This window comes from Macaca mulatta, chromosome 1, assembly GCF_049350105.2.
Source record: "Macaca mulatta isolate MMU2019108-1 chromosome 1, T2T-MMU8v2.0, whole genome shotgun sequence".
NCBI classification, from domain to species: Eukaryota; Metazoa; Chordata; class Mammalia; order Primates; family Cercopithecidae; genus Macaca; species Macaca mulatta.
Genome location: NC_133406.1, coordinates 195012137 through 195038902, shown reverse-complemented (window position 1 = coordinate 195038902; position 26766 = coordinate 195012137). Strand labels below are relative to the sequence as shown.

At 45.4% G+C, this 26766-nt stretch overlaps 1 protein-coding gene across 9 annotated transcripts in view; it reads left to right on the top strand.

Annotated features, from left to right (window-relative positions):
* The first annotated feature begins 7969 nt into the window (after positions 1-7969).
* Positions 7970-26766, top strand: part of NASP (nuclear autoantigenic sperm protein) — a 40118-nt gene continuing 21321 nt past the window's right edge. For 8 of the 9 annotated variants that reach the window (XM_077958883.1, XM_015138574.3, XM_028834258.2 and 5 more), the window contains exons 1-2: positions 8462-8622; positions 17468-17515. In XM_077958883.1, coding sequence (XP_077815009.1) covers positions 8564-8622; positions 17468-17515 — 107 coding nt within the window. In that variant the 5' untranslated portion in view covers positions 8462-8563. Of the gene's footprint in view, positions 8332-8461; positions 8623-17467; positions 17516-26766 lie in introns of those variants that run through there. The other variant, XM_077958912.1, reaches the window with a different exon arrangement.

The following is a 26766-nucleotide window of genomic DNA, read 5'->3' as shown; positions in this document are numbered from 1 at the left end:
TCCATTTTTACTTTGGTTGCCTGTGCTTGTGGGGTATTACTCAAGAAATTTTACCCAGATCAATGTCCTGGAGAGTTTCTCCCTTTTCTTGTAGTCGTTTCATATCTCAAGGTCTTAGATTTCAGTCTTTAATTCATTTTGATTTAATTTTTGTATATGGTGAGAGATAGGGGTCTAGTTTTGTTCTTCTGCATATGGATATCCTGTTTTCCCAGCACCACTTATTGAAGAAACTGTCTTTTCCCCAGTATGTGTTCTTGGCACCTTTGTTGACAGTGAGTTCACTGTAGGTGTTTGGATTTGTTTCTGAGTCCTCTATTCTGTTCCATTGGTCTATATGTCTGTTTTTATGCCAGTACCATGCTGTTTTGGTTACTATAGCTCTGTAACAAAATTTGAAGTAAGATAATGTGATTCCTTCAGTTTTGTTCTTTTTGCTTAGTATAGCTTTGGCTATTCTGGGTCTTTTGTGGTTCCATATAAATTTTATGATTGTTTTTTCCATTTCTGTAAAGAATGTTACTGATATTTTGATAGTGATTACATTGAATCTATAGATTGCTTTCAGTACTATGGACATTTTAACAATATTGATTCTTCCAATTCATGAACATGGAGTATCTTTCCATTTTTTTGTGTCCTCTTCAATTTATTTTGTGTTTTATGGTTTTCAATATAGATATTTTTTTCTTTGGTTAAGCTAATTCCTAGGTATTTGATTTTATTTGTAGCTGTTGTAAATGGGATTACTTTATTTCTTTTCCAGACTGTTCAGAAATTAGTCTTGACTCAAACATCTCACCCTGCCTAACATTAACATTCTCTATAGCAAATGTCTATTTTGTTGTTGTTAACAACTTACCTGAAAAATTAGCACCAGACATCTTTGTCTAATCACTGTGGTTGTAGGAAAATCCAGGTTCTTTTCACATGAACAGGAAAGAATAGGCTCGCAGAAACTTTGAGGGGCAAGGAGGATGGAATTTATTGGGGAAAAAGGAAAAACAACACAGCAAAGCAAGAGAGGGATTCCTGTTAACAGGCCCTCATCTCACAGATTGAATCCCAGGTTCCTCACAGGAACAGGAGGGGCCAGGCTCCTCCCCACTGCAAACAGCGTGAACTTCCATGGCTCCACCCCATTCTCCCAGTGCACAGGCCAGTTAGAGGTTCTCTGGGAACTCCTTTATACTTGGCTGTCTCATTTCCCCATCTAAAGAAGTACATCTGGCCGGGCGCGGTGGCTCAAGCCTGTAATCCCGGCACTTTGGGAGGCCGAGACGGGCGGATCACGAGGTCAGGAGATCGAGACTATCCTGGCTAACACGGTGAAACCCCGTCTCTACTAAAAACACAAAAAACTAGCCGGGCGAGGTGGCGGGCGCCTGTAGTCCCAGCTACTCGGGAGGCTGAGGCAGGAGAATGGCGTAAACCCAGGAGGCGGAAGCTTGCAGTGAGCTGAGATCAGGCCACTCTACTCCAGCCTGGGCGGCAGAGCGAGACTCCGTCTCAAAAAAAAAAAAAAAAAAAAAGAAGTACATCTAACTGCCCTTAGAGTGAGGCTAAGGAGAAAGACCGATCTTAACTGCTTCCTGCTGGCAGGGGGTGCTGTTTTGGGAAGATGGCAGTCAGATCTCTCTCAGAGGCCTATCTTAGGGTCCCCTGCAGAAGGGGCCATCATCCAAGGCTCTGGTTGCATGTCTGTTTGAGTTTGATGACCTGAAGCTGAGAAGAGACAAACTGGGTTATTAGAAAACATGTGTCAAAACTAAAACAAGGGTAAGGACACGTGAAAAATCCTGAGACCCTTTACCAGTTTGCATGGGAGAGGGAGGCCAAAAGCCCAGCTGGTAAAAACACTTTCACCCTTTTGCTGGCATGTCAGGCTTCTGGGTTCCCTTCCCCTGGGCCCAATCCTAAGTCAGCCACTTTAAAGTTCGGGAAATTAACTCTTTCTCAGTTTGGAGGATGTATCTGAGGGGAGTATCCCGTCGTGTGGAGACACAATTACCTATTTGTAAAGAGAGAACAGGGGAGGAAAAAGAAAAAAAAGTGTTTTTTCAAAGGAGTCCCAGGAGTTCAAGATGCACTCAAAAGAAATACAAACTAAAGGTGAATGGCTACTCATCCAGAAAGAGGGAAGCAGGCACCCCTGGTTCCTTTCTCTTCCTAGCAAATACCTGGGGTATGTGAGGGAGGGAAAGTGAGGCATTCCTTTTTCTTTCCACCATCCTTGTGTCCCTGAGTTTTGGTGACTGCAACAGCATGCCACCCATGGGTGTTAAAGAGGCTTTCGCCCATGTTAACTAGGGGGGGTGGGGGTGGGAATTATTCACTCTACCCACATATGCCTTATCTCCCCTGCTGTCAGTAGCCTTGAATTCCCTAGACTTCCTTTATGCCATGGATACTAGCATGACTTTTATTCATGAAACAGGAAGCTTGGCTTAACCGGCAGGAGTCAGCCACACTCACCTGTGCCGTGCCTTTTAACTTCCATTGTCATCTTCCTCTGGATCCCTCAGATCCAGTCTTCTTTCCTAGAGCTTTGACCCGAAGCTTGGAATTGAGTTTGAGACAAAAATGTGTCTTGGAGGGAGTTGCACTGCACGGACTCTTTATCGTGAGCCAAATGCTAAAGTGAAGCTGTGGAATTGAGTCCTCCTGTAACAAGGGAGAGAAAAGGATGTCTTGTGACACACCCAGATAACTGGAGGCTATAGTTATGCCTGCTAGGATTTGGGTGCATGGTGCTTGTCTTTGGTTAGCTCCCTTGGTCTTGCTTTCCAAAAAGGAAACCTCCGGGTGATGGGCACCCTATTTATTCTCATTGCCGGGCGGGATTTGATGTATAATTGCTCAGAACTAGAATATTGATTCAGATTTCTACATTACTCATCCCTTTTGTTCTTTCTGAGTTGTAGCTGGAGATTGCTGGTTGGTTCACAGGAACAAGCAGGGCTAGTCTAAAATGTAGGGAAAGACTTAAAAACAACTAATGAGTTTAGAATTTAATGACAAATGAAGCTGGGCGCAGTGGCTCACGCCTGTAATCCCAGCACTTTGGGAGGCCAAGGTGGGTGGATCATGAGGTCAAGTTATCCAGACCATCCTGGCCAACATGGTGAAACCCCATCTCTACTAAAAATACAAAAATTAGCTGTGGTGGTGCACACCTGTAGTTCCAGCTACTCAGGAGGCTGAGGCAGGAGGATTGCTTGAACCCTGGGGGCAGAGGTTGCAGTGAGCCGAGATCGTGCCACTGCGCTCCAGCCTGGCAACAGAGCAAGACTCCGTCTCAAAAAACAAATAAAACAAACAAACAAAAATAATTTAATGACATATGTATACGTTTTGAAACATAATTTCTTTCTTAGCAGTCCTCATTTTTTTTTTTTCAAATTTTCTTTTGTTACCAGTTCTCATTTTTGTTGAAAAATCATGATAGGACTGAGTTGTTTGCAAAATAGACTTTAGTCTTATAGTTGGCCTAATTAGTTGCATACAGTGCAGCAAGAATAACTATTTCTACATAGGCCTTTTACATTGGCTTTGATGCAACTCTGTTTCACAAGGACTCTTAGAGAAGACCTTTTAAAGCCCAGCCCAGCCAAGGGTTTTTATCCTCAAATACCTGTGAGTTGGGTGATCCTCTTCTCTTAAGGTCCCAAGATAAACTTGGAACTCCTGGGCCAGTTAGAAAGTGACATTCTTGGCCGGGCGCGGTGGCTCAAGCCTGTAATCCCAGCACTTTGGGAGGCCGAGACGGGTGGATCACGAGGTCAGGAGATCGAGACCATCCTGGATAACACGGTGAAACCCCGTCTCTACTAAGAAATACAAAAAACTAGCCGGGCGAGGTGGCGGGCGCCTGTAGTCCCAGCTACTCGGGAGGCTGAGGCCAGAGAATGGCGTGAACCCGGGAGGCGGAGCTTGCAGTGAGCTGAGATCCGGCCACTGCACTCCAGCCTGGGCTACAGAGCGAGACTCCGTCTCAAAAAAAAAAAAAAAAAAAAAAAAAAGAAAGTGACATTCTTGGCCGGGCGCGGTGGCTCATGCCTGTAATCCCAGCACTTTGGGAGGCCGAGGCGGGCATATCACAAGGTCAGGAGATTGAGACCATCCCTGGCTGACATGGTGAAACCCCGTCTCTACCAAAAATACAAAAAAAAAATTAGCCGGGTGTGGTGCCACATGCCTGTAGTCCCAGCTACTCAGGAGGCTGAGGCAGGAGAATAGCTTGAACCTGGGAGATGGAGGTTGCAGTGAGCCAAGATCATGTCACTGCACTCCAGTCTGGGCAACAGAGCGAGACTCTGTCTCAAAAAAAAAAAAAAAAAAAAAAAAAAGTGGCATTCTTTACTGACCACAGGTCAGGAATCCTGCACAGGGACTGTGTAGGCAAGGGTATGAAGCCAGTTTTTTCCCCAGGGGGATTTTTTTGGCTCTGCAACTCGAGCTTGACTGCTTAAAGGGAAGCATACCCTTGCATTCAAAGCCTTGGTAAAACAACCAGTTTCTCCAATTGCATCCTGTTGCAAAAGAAAATGGATTCTTACTGCACTGATGCAAACAACTATATTACCACAAGTTAAAAATACTCACAGAGGCCGGGTGCAGTGGCTCACGCCTGTAATTCCAGCACTTTGGGAGGCCGAGGTGAGCGGATCACCTGAGGTCAAGGGTTCGAGACCAGCCTGGCCAACATGGTGAAACCCCGTCTCTACTAAAAATATAAAAATTAGCCAGGCGTGGTGGCAGGCGCCTGTAATCCCAGCTACTCGGGAGGCTGAGGCAGGAGAATCGCTTGAACCCGGGAGGCAGAGGTTACAGTGAGCCGAGATCATGACATTGCACTTGTGCCTGGGGGACAAGAATGAGACTTCATCTCAAAAAACAAACAAAAAAGAATACTCACAGATAGTTTCCAAATTCCAGAGGAACAAGGCAGAGAGAAACAAAAAACATGCTCTAGATTTTGGTCACAAGAGTATACCTTATTCAATTTATGAAAGGCCATAAATAGTTCAAAATAAGTTTCCTTGACTCCGAAAAACAAAACAAGGATCAGCAATATTCCAAGCAAAAGTTAAAAAGTTTGCTTCAGTTTCTTGAGTACATTCATTGAACTCTTGTTTTACTTGATATTTATGAACATTTTAGCTCTTCATGAATCTTGTATGTTTTTCCTTTATTCCAATGTCACAATCTCCAAAGTTATCAGAAACCTGTATTTGAGAGTACCTGTCAAAGTTCTATAGCTTATTATAAACCATGTTTTGAAAAGGATTAAAACAAAACAACAATTATCTGTGAATAACAAAATGTTCAGGGTAGTTACACTTAGAAGCACAATTGACAAAGAAGTTTGATTATCTCCGTGGTTTACAAAACTTAATTATGATTGAGAGCATATACTCAGACATTAGAATTTTAGAAATTCCCTACAATTTCGGAATATGTATTATTCACCAAAATATAACCTAAAGAAGATTGAACATAGTCCCATGTACCTAAATGTTTCAAATAATCCTGTTTACCTCTCTTTTCTGGACACTGCAGGGGCCCTTCTGAAGTATTTGAAAAGCCAGGTGTCAGGAAAGACAATTGTGAAACTGAAGTTTGATTTTGGTCTCGGACTCCTGACCTCAGGTGATTCACGCCTGCCTCAGCCTCCCAAACTGCTGGGATTACAGGCGTGAGCCACTGGGCCTGGCCTTATTTTTATTTATTTATTATTTATTTTTGAGACAGAGTCTCACTCTGTCACCCAGGCTGGAGTGCAGAGGTGCAATCTCAGCTCACTGCAACCTCCACCTCCTGGGTTCAAGTGATTCTCCTGCCGCAGCCTCCTGAGTAGCTGGGACTACAGGCCCCTGCCACCACATCCAGCTAATTTTTGAATTTTTAGTACAGATGGGTTTTTACCATGTTGGCTTGGATGGTCTCATCTCCTGACCTTGTGATCCACCCGCCTTGGCCTCCCAAAGTGTTGGGATTACAGGCGTGAGCCATTGCACCCAGCTATTTATTTTTTTTGAGATGGAGTCTCACTGTCACCCAGGCTGGAGTGTAGTAGTACAATCTCAGCTCACTGCAGCCTCCAACTCCTGGGGTCAAGGGGTTCTCTTGCCTCAGCCTCCCCAGTAGCTGGGATTACAGGCAGCTGCCACCACTCCCAGCTAATTTTTGTATTTTTAGTACAGATGGGGTTTCACTGTGTTGGCTAATCTGGTCTTGAACTCCTGACCTTAAGTGATCCACCTGCCTTGGCCTTCCAAAGTGCTGAGATTACAGGTGACTGCCACCACGCCCAGCCTAAAATATATTTCAAAATATATTTATCTGAGTTCCTCAAAGGTAGAGTCCATGTCTTTTGTCCCCAGAACCTAGTACAAAGTCTTGTATCTCATAGTTACTCAGTGAATGTTAATTTAATGGATGAATCGGTCACACTAGCAATTGCAAAGTTTTTCTCAGGCCCTAACCTTGGCTGCAAGGAGTTTGTAGAGATCTCCCCTCCCCACACCCTCCATTTACGATGTCATCAGACTGTGGTAAGCCATTCAATGAGTGCTTAGCATGAATCCGACACAGTGCTAATTACCTGTAATTCTCAAAATGTCCTTAAGAGGTGGCTACTAATATGTCCTCATTTCACACTTAACCTTAATCCCAGCTATTCGATTACAATCCTGGTTACCAGACCTGGCTCACGTCACCTAGCTAATAACGGAAGAGCCCACATGTGTTTGCCATAGGAATTGGCATTTTCATGTCCAGCTCTCTAGCCCCAAAGATTTCAACCTCTTAGAGCCGTAACAGATTGGAATAAGAATCCTCTCCAGGAATCTCTCCCAATATGCTGGAACCTAAAAGGAAATAAAAACCCCTACTCTGATCAGCGTAGACTGGGCCATGGTGAAAAGGAATGGATGATGTTCCAGGTGTGAGGAAGTGCAGCTTTTTAGCCTGCCAGTTATTTTTCAGTCAGCCAGTTGCAGGAAATGAGGCACACTGCTTTCCATAACTGACTTGTCTTGCAACTTTCTGAACAAGTCACACCTCCTTGACCTGTTTTTTTTTTTTTTTTTTTTTTCTGAGATGGAGTCTCGCTCTGTTGCCCAGGCTGGAGTGCAGTGGCAAGATCTTGGCTCCCTGCAACATCTGCCTCCCGGGTTCAAGTGATTCTCCTGCCTTAGCCTCCTGAGTAGCTAGGATTACAGGCGCCTGCCACCACGCCTGGCTAATTTTCGTATTTTTAGTAGAGACGGGGTTTCACCATGTTGGCCAGGCTGGAACTTTGGCCTATTTATTTTATTTATTTATTATTTATTTATTTTTGAGACAGAGTCTTGCTCTGTTGCCCAGGTTGGAGTGCAGTGGCCAGCTCTCGGCTCACTGCAACTTCTGCCTCCCGGGTTCAAATATTCTCTTGCCTCACGGAGTAGCTGGGATTATAGGCGCCCGCCACCACGCCCGGCTACTTTTTGTATTTTTTAGTAGAGACGGGGTTTCACCATCTTGGCCAGGCTGGTCTTGAACTCTTGACCTCGTGATCCATCAGCCTAGGCCTCTCAAAGTGCTGGGATTACAGGCGTGAGCCACCGCGCCTGGCCCCTTTGCTTATTTTTCTAAGAAACAGACTAACACCGATCTCACTAGTAGCATTGTTAAGATTAAACAAGATAGCTAATAGCTTTAAAGGGTCTAATCACAGTACCCCTACATGTAGTAGTCACTCAGCAAATCATAGCCAGGAGTGGACGAAAAGCGCTGGGAGCATTAAACCAGCCAGATTTGGAGTCTGGGTAGGGCCTAAGACGATGGCATCAGCGGATTGGGCCAGCCAAAGGGGGCGGGTTCAGAGGGAGGAGCCAGCCGCCTTCCGCTGCAGCCCCGAGCTTTGAATCAAGCGCGGTAGTTTCAGCTGTAGCCAATCCTAGAACAAAATCTTCTTGCGTCAGTTGTTGCTGAGGCCCAGATCTCACCCAGATCAGTTCTAGTCGCTGCTGCTAGTACCCGTCCTCGGCTCTTGCGTGTCCGTCCGTTACGACTCAGAGGACGGAGAGAAAGTCTAAGTCACCTTCCTCAGTATCCAGGCCGGAAGGAGACTCTCGGCTACTCGCCCTAAACATGGAGAGCAGCACTGGCTTCCCTGTCTCTGGATGCCGCAGGGGCGTCCTGTCAGGAGTTGTAGTGGCAAGATTCCAGTTCTTATGCGACTTGGTGGAGAAGCAGGAAGTTGCTGTTTATCGGACAAGGCGGGCTAGGGAGGGAAACAACCCCGCGGAGCCATATGGAGAGGGCAGGAGGTGTCCTTAGATAATGGTAGGCCTGCGGCGGACGGTGGGGCGGTGTTGAGTCCTGGCCCTTTAAACCCGAGGGGGAGGACCCGGAAGTGGATGGGCGGGGCGAAGGGCCTTAGTATATAAGAGGGCCCCAGCCGCGCGGGGTCTCTAATCTGCCATTTTCTGTCCCTGAGTGAGTTTCTGGCGTCCCAAATTGCCTGTTTTTCTCACAGGCTCTATTCCGTTCGCTGGTTCGCCACCTCAGGGGAACGATGGCCACTGAGTCCACAGCTACTGCCGCCGTCGCCGCGGAGCTGGTTTCTGCCAACAAGTAAGCGGGACTGGAAAGCTTGAGGCACTGGCCAGTCCGCGGGGAGGGCAAATGGACGGGGGCTCCGGAGAAGGGACAGACCGGTGGGCGGGCGTACTTGCCTTCCCGGGAGCAGCTGTCGCTGTTCGGGAAGGCCCGGTCACTGGAGCAGTCCTCCTCTGGCTTGAGAGCCTCGCGCACCAGCGGTAACGGCGGTCGGCTGGCGCCCCCTGCCCCGCTTTTTGCGGCCGCCATCTTGCCGGGGGCAGCGGCGGCTGTATCCATCGCCTGCCCCTCTTCTTCCTCCCCCGGCCCGGGGCGGTTGGCCGGGAGGCGGGGCCCTGGCGCACGAGTTGGCCTTCACTCCCCTTCTGTCCCCAGCGTGTGCCTCGGGTAGAGTCCCTGGATAACCCAGGAATATAACCAACGGAGATTTGGCGCCAAAAGAAAAAAAAAAACCCCTGCACGAGGAAGGAGGCTGGACCTGAGGGGTCGGGGTGGGCGGGGCCTTGCTGAGGGCGGGGTTTTGCGCGCGAGCGTTCGCTTCCCTTGCCGGCTCTGGAGCAGGGGGCGGGGCCTTGAGGAGGCGGGAAAACTCTATTGTTTGGGGCCGCTGCGGCTCCAGCGGGAGCATTTGGACTATTCTGTGGGACCGGTGAGGCTAGTTCCGCCCCTCACGCCTCGCTCACGTCTTGTGCTGGGAGATAGTTATCGCTCCCCTCGACTCCATGAGCCCCTGCCTGTGGTGGGGAGGATTGTAGTTCTTTAGACTTCGGAGGTGTTGCCTTGTTCGGGGGAACATTATCCGGACGCAAAGCGTCTTCAGGAAGCGCCGTCTGGAGCTCTCACCAGCACTGTTTGGTTGCTAGGTGAATCGGCAGTAGTGTGCACGAAGTGGAGAAGGGCTGGAGGGAAACAAGATAGGATTGCTTTGAAAGCAGCACAATGCCACTCAGGCGTAATCTATTTTTTGAACAGTGGAGGGAAACACTACATGACTTCAAGGAAACAAGTGCTGTTTCCCATACAGTAGGTCTGATTTCCCAATCTTGCCTTATTTTTTTAGTGATCTGGTTCTGTTTTTTTTCTTTTTCTAATCTTGTGCGCTTTAGAGGTTAGCTGCCTTCCCTGTGAACGGAATGGTTGCTGTGAAGTTTTTTAAATTGATATTCTATAGGCTTACACTCTGTCATGATTATGTCTTAGTTTGCTTATAGTTAGAGATTTACTTACATCTTTGCTTACCACCTTTTGTTTTCTCTGCATTCTTGTAGAGCAGTGGTTCTCAAGTCACCCTGACAATCATCTGGGAACTCATGGGAAATATAATTTTAATTTCAAACTCCCATTACCTGCCTCTTTCCCCATTGATTCGATATGAGCAGTATAGATTGGGCTTGAGAGTCGTACTATAGCTGTTATAAAAAGAGCTCCTTTTTATAATGTTTCCTGGATAGCTCTGGCAGTCAGTATTTCACTGACAGGTGTGTGTTTTTGTTTTGTTTTTGCAGACAGGGTCTGGCTCTCACATCCAGGCTAGAGTGCAGTGTTGTGGTCATAGCTCACTGCAACCTCGAACTCCTGGGCTGAAGTGATCCTCCCTAGTAGCTTGGGACTACAGTCGCCACGCCTGGCTAAGTTTTTGTCTTGATGTTGCCCAGGCTGGTCTCAGACTCTTGGGCTCAAGCAATCCTCCCGCCTTGGTCTCCCAAGGTGTTGGGGTTACAGGTGTGAGCCACTGCGCAGGACCAGGTGTGTGTATGTGTTTTTTTATTTTTATTTTTATTTTTTTGAGATAAAAGTATGCAACAAATATCTCTTGCAGGTCCCCTGTGTCTTGCCAGAGTTAGGTCATTAGTGAACTTAGTCTCAGCTTCCTGGCAGGTTATACGTACAGAAAGTTTATATGTGGCTACAAGAAAGCAAACCATTTAAGTAGTTCCTCACACCATAAATTGAAAGCTAAAACTGAGCAATTATATGTGCTGGGGGTGTGTGTGTGTGCGTGTGCGTGTGCGTGTGTGTGTGTGTGTGTGTGTGTTAGGGGGCAGGGTCTCTGTCACCCAGGCTGGAGTGCAGTCATGCCATCATCGCCCACTGCACCCTCTACCTCCTGGGCTCAAGTGATTTTCCCACCTCAGCCTCCTGAGTAGCTGGGATTACAGGCGCACACCACAAGACCCAGCTGATTCTAGTATTTATTTTATAGAGACGGGTTTCACCATGTTGCCCAAGCTGGTCTCCCAACTCCTAGGCTCAAGGGATCCACCCACCTGGGCCTCTGAAAGTGCTGAGGTTACCGGCGTGAGCCACCAAGCCTGGCTGGTATTTTCATTTCATTCCCTCGTTTCCCCATCTAATTAGTGTGAGAGAACAATGAAAGCATGTGCCTCAGTTAAGTAAGTTAGTGGGGACATTTAGAAGTAAAGTTTATAAGGTCCTCATGTTTAAGGGTAGGTTAAAGAAAATGACTTGAATTTAGACTTTAGGTAAGAATGTACATTATACTTCGAGGATAAACATTGAAAGAATAAATATAACTTCCGAACCAGTAGAAAGGAAAAAAAATGGAATGAGAAATAAACCTCAGTTCAGGTTTTTTAAATTTAGGAAATGGGGATCTTACTGTGTTGCCCAGGCTGGATTCCCAACTCCTAGTCTCAAGCAATCCTTCCACCTCAGCCTTCTGGGTAGCTGGGACTACAGGTATGCATCACCTCACCTGGCTTACAGTTGGCTTTGATACTAGCTTCATTGCTTCAGTAGTGATCTTGGACCACAGTTTTGTCATCTGCAAAAAGTCTTAGGTTGGCTTTTGTCCCCTCAATGCCATTAAAACAGTATTGTTTAAGGTGATGTATATCTAAATGTTAAATTAATCCTGTCATTCTTAGCTTTCTAACTAGTTCTCGGTTTTTTTTTCTTTTTTTTGAGAGGGAGTTTTGTCACCTAGGGTGGAGTGCAGTGGCATAATCTCCGCTCACTGCAACTTCCGCCTCCCAGGTTAAAGCAATTCTCCTGCCTCAGCCCCCCAAGTAGCTGGGACTGCAGGTGTGCAACACCACACCTGGCTAATTTTTTGGGGTTTTGCCATGTTGGCCAGGGTGATCTCGAACTACTGACCTCAGGTGATCCGCCCATCTCGGTGTGAGCCACTGTGCCCGGCCACAGTTATGATTTAATACTACATCTTTGTTCATTTACATATCTCAACTGTGGATGGTGCCGTGTATGGTCTGTGTATTTTGACGAATTTTAACATTTTGTAATTTGTGTGCATTTTATGGTAGTAAATAAGATAGACTAGTACCTACATATATTTTATGCATTGATTACATACATTTTGTTAATTATTCAACATTTCTAGGCCATGAGGTTTGTCTTGAGTTTTTTCTTTTTTGTGTATCTATATATAATTTATTTATTTATTTTTTATTTTTGGTTTTTTTTGAGAAAGAGTCTTGTTCTGTTGCCCAAGCTGGAGTGTAGTGAACTGATCTTGGCTTACTGCAACTTCTGCCTCCCAGGCGCAAGCGATTCTTGTGCATCAGCCTCCCAAGTAGCTGAGACGACAGTTTACAAAAATTAGCGTGGTGGGCGCCTGTAATGGCTTGAAACCGGGAGGCGGAGGTTGTAGTGACTCGAGATTGTGCCACTGCACTCTAGCCTTAGAGCAAGACTCCATCTCAAAAAAAAAAAAAAAAAAAAAAAAAAAAAGGCCAGGTGCTGTGGCTCAAACGCTGGTAATCCCAACACTGTGGGAAGCCAACGTGGGTGAATCACTTGAAGCCAGGAGTTCAAGACCAGCCTGACTGACATGGCAAAACCCCGTCTCTACTAAAAAATACAAAAATAAGCCAGACGTGGTTGCGCATGACTGTAGTCATACCAAGCCTCACTCTGTTGCCCAGGCTGGAGTGCACTGGTGAGATCTTGGCTCACCGCAGGCTCCACTTCCAGGGTTCAAGTGATTCTCCTGCCTCAGTCTCCCGAGTAGCTGGGATTACAGGCGCCTGCCACCATACCTGGCTAATTTTTGTATTTTTAGTAGAGATGAGGTTTCACCATGTTGGCCAGGCTGGTCTCCAACTCCTGACCTCAGGTGATCCACCTACCTCGGCCTCCCAAAGTTCTGGGATTATAGGCGTGAGCTACCATGCCCAGCCTACACTTCTTTTTTTTTAAATTAATTTTTTGAAATAGAGAAAGGGGCCGGGCGCGGTGGCTCAAGCCTGTAATCCCAGCACTTTGGGAGGCCGAGATGGGCGAATCACGAGGTCAGGAGATCGAGACCATCCTGGCTAACACGGTGAAACCCCGTCTCTACTAAAAAATACAAAAACTAGCCGGGCAAGGTGGCAGGCGCCTGTAGTCCCAGCTACTGGGGAGGCTGAGGCAGGAGAATGGCGTGAACCCAGGAGGCGGAGCTTGCAGTGAGCTGAGATCCGGCCACTGCACTGCAGCCTGGACAACAGAGCCAGACTCCATCTCAAAAAAAAAAAAAAAAAAAAAAAAAAAGAGAAAGGGTCTCATTTTGTTGCTTAGCCTGGTCTTGAACTCCTAGCCTCAAACAGTCCTTTTGCCTTCCAGAGTGCAGGGATTATAGCCATGAGCTACCCTGCCTAGCCTTGAATTTCTGTTAGCAATGTATGGGAGCACCAATTTCTCCTTAACCCTATCTTTGACTATTTGATGGGTAAAGCATTCTTTTTTTTTTTTTTTTTTTTTTTTTTTTTGAGACGGAGTCTCTCTCTGTCCCCCAGGCTGGAGTGTAGTGGCGCAATCTCAGCTCACTGCAAGCTCTGCCTCCCAAGTTGACGCCATTCTCCTGCCTCAGCTTCCTGAGTAGCTGGGACTACAGGCGCCTGCCACTGCGCCCGGCTAATTTTTTGTATTTTTAGTAGAGATGGGGTTTCACCGTGGTCTGGATCTCCTGACCTTGTGATCCGCCCGACTTGGCCTCCCAAAGTGCTGGGATTATAGGCGTGAGCCACCGCGCCCGGCCTGGGTAAAACATACTTTCTTTTTTTTTTTTTTTTTTTTTTTTTTGAGACGGAGTCTCGCGCTGTCACCCAGGCTGGAGTGCAGTGGACGGATCTCAGCTCACTGCAAGCTGCGCCTCCCGGGTTCACGCCATTCTCCTGCCTCAGCCTCCCGAGTAGCTGGGACTACAGGCGTCCGCCACCTCGGCCGGCTAGTTTTTTGTATTTTTTAGTAGAGACGGGGTTTCACCGTGTTAACCAGGATGGTCTCGATCTCCTGACCTCGTGATCCGCCCGTCTCGGCCTCCCAAAGTGCTGGGATTACAGGCTTGAGCCACCGCGCCCGGCCTACAACATACTTTCTAAGTATAGTTTTTTTGATTCTCTTTTTTTTTTTTTTGAGACGGAGTCTCGCTGTGTCGCCCAGGCTGGGGTGCAGTGGCGCGATCTCGGCTCACTGCAAGCTCCGCCTCCTGGGTTCACGCCATTCTCCTGCCTCAGCCTCCGAGTAGCTGGGACTACAGGCGCCCGCCACCACGCCCGGCTAGTTTTTTGTATTTTTAGTAGAGACGGGGTTTCACCATGTTAGCCAGGGATGGTCTCGATCTCCTGACCTCGTGATCCACCCGCCTCGGCCTCCCAAAGTGCTGGGATTACAGGCTTGAGCCACCGCGCCCGGCCTTGATTCTCTTAAGAATGAGCGGCCAAGCACGGTGGCTCACACCTGTAATCCAGCACTTTGGGAGGCCGAGGTGGGCGGATCACGAGGTGAGGAGATAGAGACCATCCTGGCTAACATGGTGAAACCGCATCTCTACAAAAATACAAAAAAATTAGCCGGGCATGGTGGGGGGCGCCTGTAGTCCCAGCTACTTGGGAGGCTGAGGCAGGAGAATGGCGTGAACCTGGAAGGCGGAGCTTGCAGTGAGCTGAGATCATGCCACTGTACTCCAGCCTGAGCCACAGTGCGAGATTCTGTCTCAAAAAAAAAAAAAAGAAGAATGAGCAGTAGCAGGTGGTCAAGTGTTTGTGTTTTTTTGGTGTTTGTTTATATTAAATCCATTAATCTATTCCCATTGGGCTTTTTTTTTTCCTGTTGACTGTAAGATTCTATGTATATTTGTTAAGTTAACCTTTTGTGAAATGGATTAGATGGAGTAGAATCTATCAATATCCTATAGTTTCTGGTTTGTTTACTTATTTATTTATTTGAAACAGCGTCTTGCTCTGTCACCCAGGCTGGAGTATAGTGATATGATCATAGCTCACTGCAGCCTCTATCTCCTGGGCTCAAGCAATCTTCCCACATCAGTCTCTGGAGTAGCTGGGACTACAGGCATACACCACCGTGCCCAGCTAATTTTGTTTTTGGTAGAGACAGGTCTTGCTGTGATGCCCAGGTTGGTTTTAAACCCCTGAGCTTAAACAGTCCTCCCACCTCGGCCTCACAAAGTGTTGGGATTACAGTAGAGAGCCACTGCACCCCGTCTGATTTCTGGATTTAAAATGGCCTTCTCCGAACAAATTACTAAGTAATTTCACTGTAATTTCCTCTAGCTTCATACTCATACTAAAAATTCATAATGAACTTCATAAAACTATGAAGTCATAGCTTCATAGTTGTAAATGTAGTGGCTATTAGAATTAACATGTTAAAAAATAACTGGATCAGGCCGGGCACGGTGGCTAACACCTATAATCTCAGCACTTTGGGAGGCTGAAGCGGGAGGATCACTTGAGGTCAGGAGTTCGAGACCAGCCTGGCTAATACGGTGAAACCCTATCTCTGGTAAAAATAGAAAAATTAGCCGGGCATGGTGGCGGGCACCTGTAATCCCAGCTACTTGGGAGACTGAGGCAGGAGAATCGCTTGAACCTGGCAGGCAGAAGTTGCAGGGAGCCAAGATGATTACCACTGCACTCCAGCCTGGGCAACAGAGAAAGACTGTCTCAAAAACAAAACAAAACTGGATCAGACATGTCTATTGCCCAGATAGGACATGAACATCTGTTTATAATTTTTGTTCATCAGTATCATATAATTTTGTTCATCATCAGTTTATAAATTTTGCTCAGTCCAGTAGTCCTCAGAGCATGGTTCTAGAAACCAGCAGTGTGTCACCTGTGCAGTTGTTAGAAGTACAGATTCTTGAACCTTACTTCAAACCTTCTGACTCAGAAACTGTAGGGGTGGAGCTCAAACTGTTTTAACAGTTCCTCCAAATGGTTTGCATACAGACTACAATTTGAGAAACACTGCTTTAATTCCTTTTTTTCCAACTGTACAAGTACTGCCTTAGTTCAGCCTCTTTTATATTTGTCTAGGCTTGTGCTAAGCAAGAATATAGGCCGGGCGCGGTGGCTCAAGCCTGTAATCCCAGCACTTTGGGAGGCCGAGGCGGGCGGATCACAAGGTCAGGAGATCGAGACCACAGTGAAACTCCGTCTCTACTAAAAATACAAAAAATTAGCCGGGCGCGGTGGTGGGTGCCTGTAGTCCTAGCTACTCAGGAGGCTGAGGCAGGAGAATGGCGTGAACCCAGGAGGCGGAGCTTGCAGTGAGCCGAGATCGCGCCACTGCACTCCAGCCTGGGCAACAGCGTGAGACTCCGTCTCAAAAAAAAAAAAAAAAAAAAAAGAATATAAATAAATTTATCGGCTGGGCACGGTGGATTATGCCTGTAATCCCAGCACTTTGGGAGGCCGAGGCAGGCGGATCACGAGTTCAGAAAATCAAAACCATCCTGGCTAACACGGTGAAACCCCGTCTCTACTAAAAATACAAAAAAAATTAGCCAGGTGTGGTGGTGGGCACATGTAGTCCCAGCTACTCAGGAGGCTGAGGCAAGCGAATGGCATGAACCTGGGAGGTGAAGCTTGCAATGCGCCGAGATCCGCGCCACTGCATTCCAACCTGGGCGACAGAGCGAGACTCCATCTCAAAAAAAAAAAAGAGAAAAGAAAACTTATCACTGATAAGTGCTTTACAATGTTATTTAATAGTGTTTTTACTGGTTCCTTGCTTGTAATGGTATTCAATTCAGAGTCTTATATTTTAGTTATAGTGTATTTTTTTTTTTTTTTTGAGATGGAGTCTCGCTGTGACATCTCCCTGACATTGTATTTAAAAAACCTATGTGTTACAGAATGGCAATAAAAGACCTAGTCCTTTAACCACAGGTAGTTTGAAAGGTTCTGCGCTAGACCATTTGGTCAGAATGACCCCTTAATAAAACTATTTGATATAAATGGCTGTGACAGAGTTTGTAGATAAGGATCCAAGACCATTTCAAGATTCTAGGCAAATGGCCCAGATAGCTTACAACCTGTAGCTGAAAGCACTGCCTTTTAAGTTGTTCCTCATCCCTGTGGTTATAGCTGTGAAGTTGCTACTTATTTTCAGCCCCGGATATTTGAATAAGAATTAAATTTGGGCCGGGCGCGGTGGCTCACGCCTGTAATCCCTGCACTTTGGGAGGCTGAGGCGGGCGGATCACGAGGTCAGGAGATGGAGACCATCCTGGCTAACACGGTGAAACCCCGTCTCTACTAAAATACAAAAAATCAGCTGGGCGTGGTGGCGGGCGCCTGTAGTCCCAGCTACTCCGGAGGCTGAGGCAGGAGAATGGCGCGAACCCAGGAGGCGGAGCTTGCAGTGAGCCGAGATGGTGCCACTGCACTCCAGCCTGGGCGACAGAGTGAAGACTCCACCTCAAAAAAAAAAAAAAAAAAAAAAAAAAAGAAATTTGATAATGTAAGTAAATAATACGTTGGTATTTAATAAATGACAGCTTTTTTATTCCTTTATATTTTTCTGAGTTTATTTTCAGGCTTAATAATTGTCTCCAGTTTTACCTTTTTTCTCCTTAATTTTTTTATTGCAGAATTGAAGATGTTCCTGCTCCTTCTACATCTGCAGATAAAGTGGAGAGGTAAGATTATTTACATGGTATATAATTAGATTCATATCTGGAACATAAACTAAGAAATATAACTTTACAGTTTCATTGTTTTTGTTTTTTAATTTATTTTTGATAGAGGCAAGATGTTGCTTTGTTGCTCAGGCCAAAGTGCAGTGTGCAATCAGGGCTCACCATAACTTTGAACTCTTGGGCTCAAGCAGTCCTCCCACCTCAACCTCTTGAGTAGCTAGGACTATAGGCACATGCCACTACACTTGGCTCCTTTTTTTTTTTTTTTTTTTTTTAAATTTTGAGACAGAGTCTCACTCTTTTTCAGGCTGGAGTGCAGTGGCGCAATCTCAGGCTCACTGCAAGCTCCACCTCTTGGGTTCACGCCATTCTCCTGCCTCAGCCTCCCTAGTAGCTGGGACTACAGGCGCCCGCCACCATGCCCGGCTAATTTTTTTTGTATTTTTAGTAGAGACGGGGGTTAGTCAGGATGGTCTCGATCTTCTGACCTCGTGATCCACCTGTCTCGGCCTCCCAAAGTGCTGGGATTATAGGCATGAGCCACTGTGCCCGGCCCACCTGGTTCATTTTTAAGTTTTTTGGAGAGAGAGGGTCTTGCTGTGTTGCCAAGGCTGTTCTCAATCTCCTAGCCTCAAGCAATCCTCCCTGCCTCAGCCTTTCAAAGTGTAGGATTATAGATGTAAACTACCAGGCCCGTCTCACCTCTTCCCCCTGTAACTTTTCCATCTTGATATGACTGTGGTTCTTTGTTTTTCTTAATCTCAGATCTACACCTGCAGTGACTATGTTTCTTAATCAGAGGTGGGCATAATAATTAACTAAAAAGCTTACCCAAAAGGTAGATGCTAGGTTACATCTCTAGAGATTTCTTGTTTTATGTTTTAGAGACAGGGTCTTGCTCTGTTGCCCAAGCTGGAGTACAGTGATGTGATCATAGCTCACCACCACCTTGAACTCGTGGGCTAAAGGGACTCTTCTGTCTTAGCCTCCTGAGTAGCTGGGACTATAGGCATGCACCACCACATCTGGCTAATTATTTTATTTTGTTTATTTTTGAGATGGAGTTTCGTTCTTGTCGCCCAGGCTGGAGTGCAGTGGTGCAATCTTGGCTCACTGCAACATCTGCCTCCTGGGTTCAAGCAGTTCTCCTGCCTCAGTCTCACAAGTAGCTGGGATTACAGGCGGGTTCCACTACGCCTGGCTAATTTTTATATTTTTATTAGAGATGGGGTTTCACCATGTTGGCCAGGTTGGTCTTGAACTCCTGACCTCAGGTGATCTGCCCACCTTGGCCTCCCAAAGTGTTGGGATTACAGGTGTGAGCCGCTGCGCCCGGCCGAATTTTCTTTTTCTTTTTTTTTTTTTTTTTTTTTTGAGACAGAGTCTTGCTCTGTCGCCCAGGCTGGAGTGCAGTGGCAAGATCTCGGCTCATTGCAACCTCCGCCTCCCAGCTCCTGCCTCAGCCTCCCAAGTAGCTGGGATTACAGGTGCCCGCCACCATGTCCGGCTAATTTTTTTGTATTTTTAGTAGAGATGGAGTTTCACCATGTTAGTGAGGGTGGTCTCGATCTCCTGACCTCGTGATCCGCCCACCTCGGCCTCCCAAAGTGCTGGGATTACAGGCTTGAGCCACCGCACCTGGCCCACAAATACATTTTTTTTTTGAGACTGAGTCTCGCTCTGTCGCCCAGGCTGGAGTGCAGTGGCGCAATCTCGGCTCACTGCAAGCTCCGCCTCCCGGGTTCACGCCATTCTCCTGCCTCAGCCTCCTGAGTAGCTGGGACTACAGGCGCCCGCCACCACGCCCGGCTAATTTTTTGTATTTTTAGTAGAAACGGGGTTTCACCGTGGTCTCGATCTCCTGACCTTGTGATCCGCCCGCCTCAGCCTCCCAAAGTGCTGGGATTACAGGCGTGAGCCACCGCGCCCGGCCACAAATACATTTTTTAAGTGTCTACAGGGTTTTATGTTTTTCATGTTTGAAATCCCATTGTCATCTTGGTTATTTAACCCTTTTCCCATTTGCCCCGAGAATACTTGCCGGTGGTGCTTGGGGGGCTGCAGCATTTACCCAGTGATAAATGCCATGAAATAGCTCTCCTTTATTATTTTCACATCACTCTAATATATCGATTTTGGATAAAAAGACATCATTCTATTTATAGCATTCTGTTTTTAGTAATGGTATTTCCATTTACAAAATATGGTAATTCTCAATCACTATAAATGTCAAATCCTAGAAAACGTAGCATTCCTGTGTATGATGTTAACATTATTCTCAAATGGTTGTTGGCCAAAGATTCATTTGATGAATCCAATTTTTCTGAAATAGACGATTCTGATGTTAGTTGTGTGGAGAAATAACTCCGGCCAGGCACGATGGCTCATGTCTGTAATCCCAGCACTTTGGGTGGCTGAAGTGGGCTGATACTTGAGGTCAGGAGTTCAAGACCAGCCTGGCCAACATGGTGAAACCTTGTATCTACTAAAAATACAAAAATTAGCTGAGCGTGGTGGCAGGCACCTGTAATCCCAGCTACCTGGGAGGCTGAGGCAGGAGAATCACTTGAACCTCGGAGGTTGAGGTTGCAGTGAGCCAAGATTGTGCCACTGCACTCCAGCCTAAGTGACAGAGTGAGACTCTGTCTCCAAAAATAAATAAATAAATAACTCCAAGAACAGTTTTATATTTTTATTTTCACACTGAAAGTCAGATTTGCTTCAGCTTCAAAGAACATGTTTATGTAAAATTAAATGAGAGCTGGCAGTGAGCTGTACTATTTTTTTTTTTCCTAAACAGGAAAAGGGTTAAAATAAATCTTATGAAATACTGTTTGGCTGGGTGTGGTATCTTGCACCAGTAATCCCAACACTTTGAGAGGCCAAGCAAGACCTCCATCTCTGAGGGGATCACATGACCCCAGGAGTTTGAGACCAGCCTGGGCAACATAGCAAGACCCCATCTGTACCAAAATTTTTAAAAATTGTTCATTGTGACACTTGCATGTGGTCCCAGATACTGGGGAGGCTGAGGTAGGAGGATTGTGGCAAGCCCAGGAAGTCGAGGTTGTGGTGAGCTGTGATCTGGCCACTGCACTCTAGTCTGGGTGACAGAGTAAGACCCTGTCTCCAAAAACAAGGAAAGAAAAAAAATAGGGCTAGGTGCAGTGGCTTAATGCCTGTAATCCCAGCACTTTGGGAGGCCGAGGTTGGTGAATCACCTGAGGTCAGGAGTTCAAGATCAGCCTGGCCAACATGGTGAAACCCCATCTCTACTAAAAAATACAAAAATTAGCAGGGTGTGGTGGCGAGTGCCTGGAATTCCAGCTACTTGGGAGGCTGAAGCAGAAGAATCACTTGAACCCGGGAGGCGGAAGTTGCAGTCAGCCAAGATCACACTACTGTACTCCAGTCTGGGTGACGAGCGAAACTGCATCTCAGAACAAAACAAAACAAAATGTCTTGTGAGTTAATCTGGTATTTGGGTGGTATGAATACTGAATACTGTTTAGGATTGATCCTAAACACAATACTTTTAAGGGGGTTACTTAAACCATAGTATTTAAGTTTCTGGACTGACTAAATGAAGCTAGGCTACCCAAAACACAGTGCTTGATATGTAATCATCAATATTAAACTCCATTGCCCAGGTTGGAATACAGTGGTGCGATCGTGGCTCACTGCACCCTTGACATTCCCTGGGCTCAGGTGATCCTCCTGCCTTAGCCTCCTGAGTAGCTAGGACCAGAGATGTGTGCCACCATGCCTGACTAATTTTTGTATTTTGTTTTTAGAGATGAGGTTTTGTCATGTTGCCCAGGCTGGCCTCAAACTCCTGGGGCTCAAGCCATCTTCTCACCTGAGCCACCCGAAGTGCTGGGATTACAGGCGTGTGAGCCACCATGCTTGGCATAAGCATTTGATTTTTCGAAGACCAGAATATTCTGATTCTGAGAGAAACATGAAGGATGGTTGGAAAACACATTGTTAGTCTCACCTTAAATTTATAACCTCTGACCTAAAGTGCGTTTTTAGTTTTGATTGGCACTTATACCGCATTTCTCCAGTCAAGTTGTTTTCCCATTCTGCTGAACTGCTTAATCGTTCCTCCTTTTTTTTTCCTCCTTGAGTCAGGGTATTGTTCAGCCACTCAGGCTGGGGTACAGTGGGTCCTGATCTTGGCTTGGTGCAGCCTCAAACTCCTGGGCTCAAGAGATCCTCCTGCCTCAGCCTCCCAGACTAAGTTTTTTTTGTGTGTTTTAGGGACAGGGTCTTATTATGTTGCCCAGGCAGGTCTTGAACTCCTGACCTGCCTATGATGCTCCCTCCTCAGCCTCCCGAGTTGTTGGAATTACAGGCATGAGCCACGGCACCCAGTTGATCAACTTTTTCTTTATATTTTCTTAAACAGTCAACATCATACCCCTCATCTTGCTTTTTACCTGATGATTTTTCCTTTGTTTTATGTTTGGTTCTGGATTTTTGTTTGTTCACTGAATAAACAATACGAAGAGAAATTTCTTAACACTGTGCCATATATCTGTAGCCATATATTCTCTCCTTTTGAATGCCTTTTCATGCTCTTATTCAGCAGTTCTCAAAGTTTTTTTCTTGTATACCCTTCGGTCTCAAGTACTTTTTCAGGGATAATGTAAGATCAAAACTGTTTTTGTAATAATAAGACTGCCTTTTTGACCACTGGCACTGATCGTGCAAAAGTAATGGTGGATAAACCTGCTGTTCCCTTAACATAAATCAAGGCAGTGGCAACAAACAGTACTAGCAATTCTTGTGTTCTTCACTGTCACCTTCACTTAGAAAATGTCCATGATGAAGCATTACAGACTTAAGTTTATTAATTCTCAGTCCTTGACTACGTGGCTTTAAGGTAACCTGGCAAAATAGGAATTATGGATGGAGCGCTTCAGCATATCAAAAGTAGGTACAATGGTTTTTTTTATGAAAAGCCCTTGTGTGATTTTAATTAAGAGTTGATTAAGCTTTTTTCATGTAACTTTATTTACTGGCTTTTATTGGAAAGAATGTTTTATTCAAAAGTTTTATTTTTGAAAGAATGACCAACAGACAAACTTTTATTTAGACTTGATACTTAGCAGATGTCTTCTCCAAAATGAATACAGTGAGCCTGTCACTTTAAGGGAAATAACTGACAGTATCGGTGCTAGTGATAGAATGTGAGCTTTCACATGAAAAATAAAAATTTTGGATAAGTTATATATCAACTGCTGTTGTGAGACTGACAGTATCCTAATACTTTATGACTGTTCTGATGAAATTGAGTTTTTTTTTTGTTTTTTTTTGTTTTTTTTTTGTTTTTTGAGACGGAGTCTCGCTCTGTCGCCCAGGCTGGAGTGCAGTGGCGCGATCTCGGCTCACTGCAAGCTCCGCCTCCCGGGTTCACGCCATTCTCCTGCCTCAGCCTCCCGAGTAGCTGGGACTACAGGCGCCCACAACCGCGCCCGGCTAATTTTTTGTATTTTTAGTAGAGACGGGGTTTCACCGTGGTCTCGATCTCCTGACCTTGTGATCCGCCCGCCTCGGCCTCCCAAAGTGCTGGGATTACAGGCGTGAGCCACCGCGCCCGGCGAAATTGAGTTTTAAGTTGTGGTAAAATACACATAATATAAAATTTTCCATCTTTTTAAGTGTGTAAGTCAGTAGTGTTAAGTAAATTCACATTGTTGTATACCCAATCTTATCTTGCAGATCTGAAACTATTACCCAGTAAAAACTCCCTCTTTCTGTCTCCCCTAGCAACCACCATTCTGCTTTCTGTCTCTATGAATTTGGCTACTTTAGGTACCTCATATAAATGGAATAATAGAATATTTACCTTTTTGTGACTGGCTTATTTCACTTAGCATAGTGTTCTTAACGTTCATCCATGTTGTGGTGTGTCAGAATTTCCTTGCTTTTTATTGTGAGTACTGCTGCTGTGACCTTGGGTTTATGTAATCATAAGTAGAAGATCTAGAATACAAGATAGACTGGTTTTTAATGTACCAGTATGAGAAGTTCATCAGTGTTTTCAGATTGTACAGTACAACTAACCTTTAAGAAATTACCACTTTGTTGGTCAAGTGTGGTGGCTCACGCCTGCATCCCAGTACTTTGGGAGGCTGAGGCGGGAGGATCACTTGAGGTCAGGAGTTTGAGATCAGTTTGGCAAACATGGTGAAACCCTGTCTCTAGTAAAAAATACAAAAATCAGCCGGGCATGGTGGCATGCACCTGTAATCCCTGCTACTCAAGTGGCTGAGGCAAGAGAATCGCTTGAACCCAGGAGGCAGAGGTTATAGTGAGCCAAGATCGCGCCACTCCAGCCTGGGCAATAGAGTGAGAGGCTGTTTCCAAAAAAAAAAAAAACAAAAAACCACTTGTTGACTGGGCATGGTGGCTCCTGCCTGTAATCCCAGCACTTTGTGTGGCCAAGGTGGTGGATCACTTGAGGTCAGGAGTTTGAGACCAGCCTGGCCAACATGGTGAAACAGTCTCTACTAAAAATACAAAAATTAACTGGGTGTGGTGGTGCCCTCTTTTAATCCCAGTTACTGGGGAGGCCGAGGCACAAGAATGGCTTGAACCCAGGAGGTGGAGGTTGCAGTGAGCTATTGTGCCACTGTACCCCAGCCTGGGTGACAGAGCAAGACTTTTTTTTTTTTTTTTTTTAAAAGACAAGTGACCACTTTGTTGGGTTTGGGTGTGGTAACAGAAGTATATCCAGTTATCTGAAAGGACTATTTAAATATTAAATATTCCCTTTCCAACTGCATATCTATGTCAAGTCAGATATTCTTGTACTTTAATGAAAATAAAACATTGCAGAATAGTGAATAGGGAAATCCTGTTCTACTAACAGACATTTAGGAGATTTGTAAAAATGTAACACCGCCACTATTCTTACCAAATTTTTGTTTTGAAGAGTTACTTTTCAGAGAAAGTCATGTTATTAACATGTAACATTTTAAAATATTTAAAATTATTTTAGTTTTAATTTCAGTATGGCGAATACTGATAGATGTAACTTGCATACACAGAGGCTTTTGGAGGGCTTCAGTAATGTAACAGTGTAAAGGATCCTGACATCAAAGTTTTTTTGCTCTTATGTAACACCAGCATCTCCATTTGTTCACAAGATCCCACTCATTGTTTACTTAATAATAGAACTCCTGTAGTTCTCTATACAACAATACTATTGTTTCCTATGAGATTACTTATATCAACCCACTAGGTATCATCAGGTTTAACCGTTTGTTGACCCCCTCATACTTCCCTTCATCTGTTACCTCACATCAGTTTCTTTGACAGGAAAATGTGAAAGAGGTGTCCACTCTGTTTCTCTACTACTACTTTTGTTATTAATTGAAGCTACTTCAATCAAGTTTTTCTCTACCATTCTACTAAAATAGTCTTGTTTACGGTCTTTAATACCATCCATATTCCTAGTAGTCATCTCTCAGCTCTCTGAGTTAATCTTGTCTTTAACATTTGACCCAATCCATTACTCCCATTGCTTTTTCCCATTACGTTTTTTATTTTTATTTTTATTTTATTTATTTTTGAGATGGAATCTTGCTCTGTCACCCAGGCTGGAGTGCACTGGCACGATCTTGTCTCACTGCAGCCTCCTCCTCCCAGGTTCAAGCAATTCTCCTGCCTCATCCTCCCAAGTAGCTGGGATTACAGGCGTGCACCACCGTGCCCAGCTAATTTTTGTATTTTTAGTAGAGACAGGGTTTCGCTGTGTTGGCCATCCACTGTGCCCGGCCCCGTTACTTTACTTCATACTATTTTCTTGTCTCTTTTCCTTCACTGGCTATTCCCCCAACCCCTGTTCTTCCTCATCTCCCCTATCTAAATATTGGAAGGCTTCCAGGACTCAGCCAGTCCTACAACCTCTTTATTAGTAGCCACTCCCTATGTATTCTCCCCGGTTAAGTCCCGTAGCTTTAAGTACCTGACTCTCCCATTTGTATCTCTAGTCCCCATATCTCTCCCAAATTTCCCCTTATAATATCTTGGAGGCCTAATAGGGATCTCAGAATTAATATATCCAAAGCTAAATACTGTACAGTAATTGATTGCCTTGTTTCTCAATGACTTTTCCTTCAGTTGACTTTTTATCAGACAGTGGCAATGTTGTTCTAGAATTTTTCATATAGATTGTGTAGATTTGAATCGCTGCCATTAGTATTGAGTTTTCCATCTGTAAAGTGGGGGTAATAATTCAATAATTTTATGAGGTGAAGATCCTAGGGTTTAAATGTAGGTAAAATTTCTACATCGTCCGTTATTAACACTTAATACCAGTTGCCCAGGCCAAAAAACGTTTGCTTTATCTCTCACTCTTTTATTCAATAAATTATATACCTAGTCCATTAGCAGATTTTATTTTATTTTATTTTTATTTTTATTTTTTGAGACGGAGTCTTCCTCTGTCGCCCAGGCTGGAGCACAGTGGCCGGATCTCAGCTCACTGCAGGCTCCGCTTCCCGGGTTTATGCCATTCTCCTGCCTCAGCCTCCTCCCAAGTAGCTGGGACTACAGGCACCCGCCACCTTGCCCGGCTAGTTTTTTGTATTTTTTAGTAGAGACGGGGTTTCACCGTGTTAGCCAGGATGGTCTCGATCTCCTGACCTCGTGATCCGCCCGTCTTGGCCTCCCAAAGTGCTGGGATTACAGGCTTGAGCCACTGCGCCCGGCCCATTAGCAGATTTTAAAATAAGTATATTCAGAATCTAACCTCTAATACTCCTCAGGTTCTTGTCTAGATTTTTGCAGTTTCTTTCTTTCCTTTTTTTTTTTTTTTTTTTTTAATAGAGAAAGAGTGGTGTTTTTTTTTTTTTGGACATAGGGTCTTGCTCTGTTGCCCAGGCTAGAGTGGAGCAGCATGATCCTTGTTCACTGCAGCCTTGAATTCCTGGGCGCAAACAGTCCTCCTTCCTTAGCCTCCTGAGTAACGAGGACTGCAGGTGCACACCGTGATGTCAGCTAATTTTTGTATTTTCCTGTAGAGATGCTAGTCTCGAACTCCTGGGCTCAAGTGATCCTCCCACCTTGGCCTCCTGAAGTGCTGGGATTACAGGCATGAGCCACCATGCTCAGCCTTAGACTTTTTCTTTTTCTTTTTTTTTTTTTTTTTGAGATGGAGTCTCGCTCTGTCACCCAGGCCGGAGTGCAGTGGCACAATCTCGGCTCCCTGTAACCTCTGCCTCCCTGGTTCAAGCAAT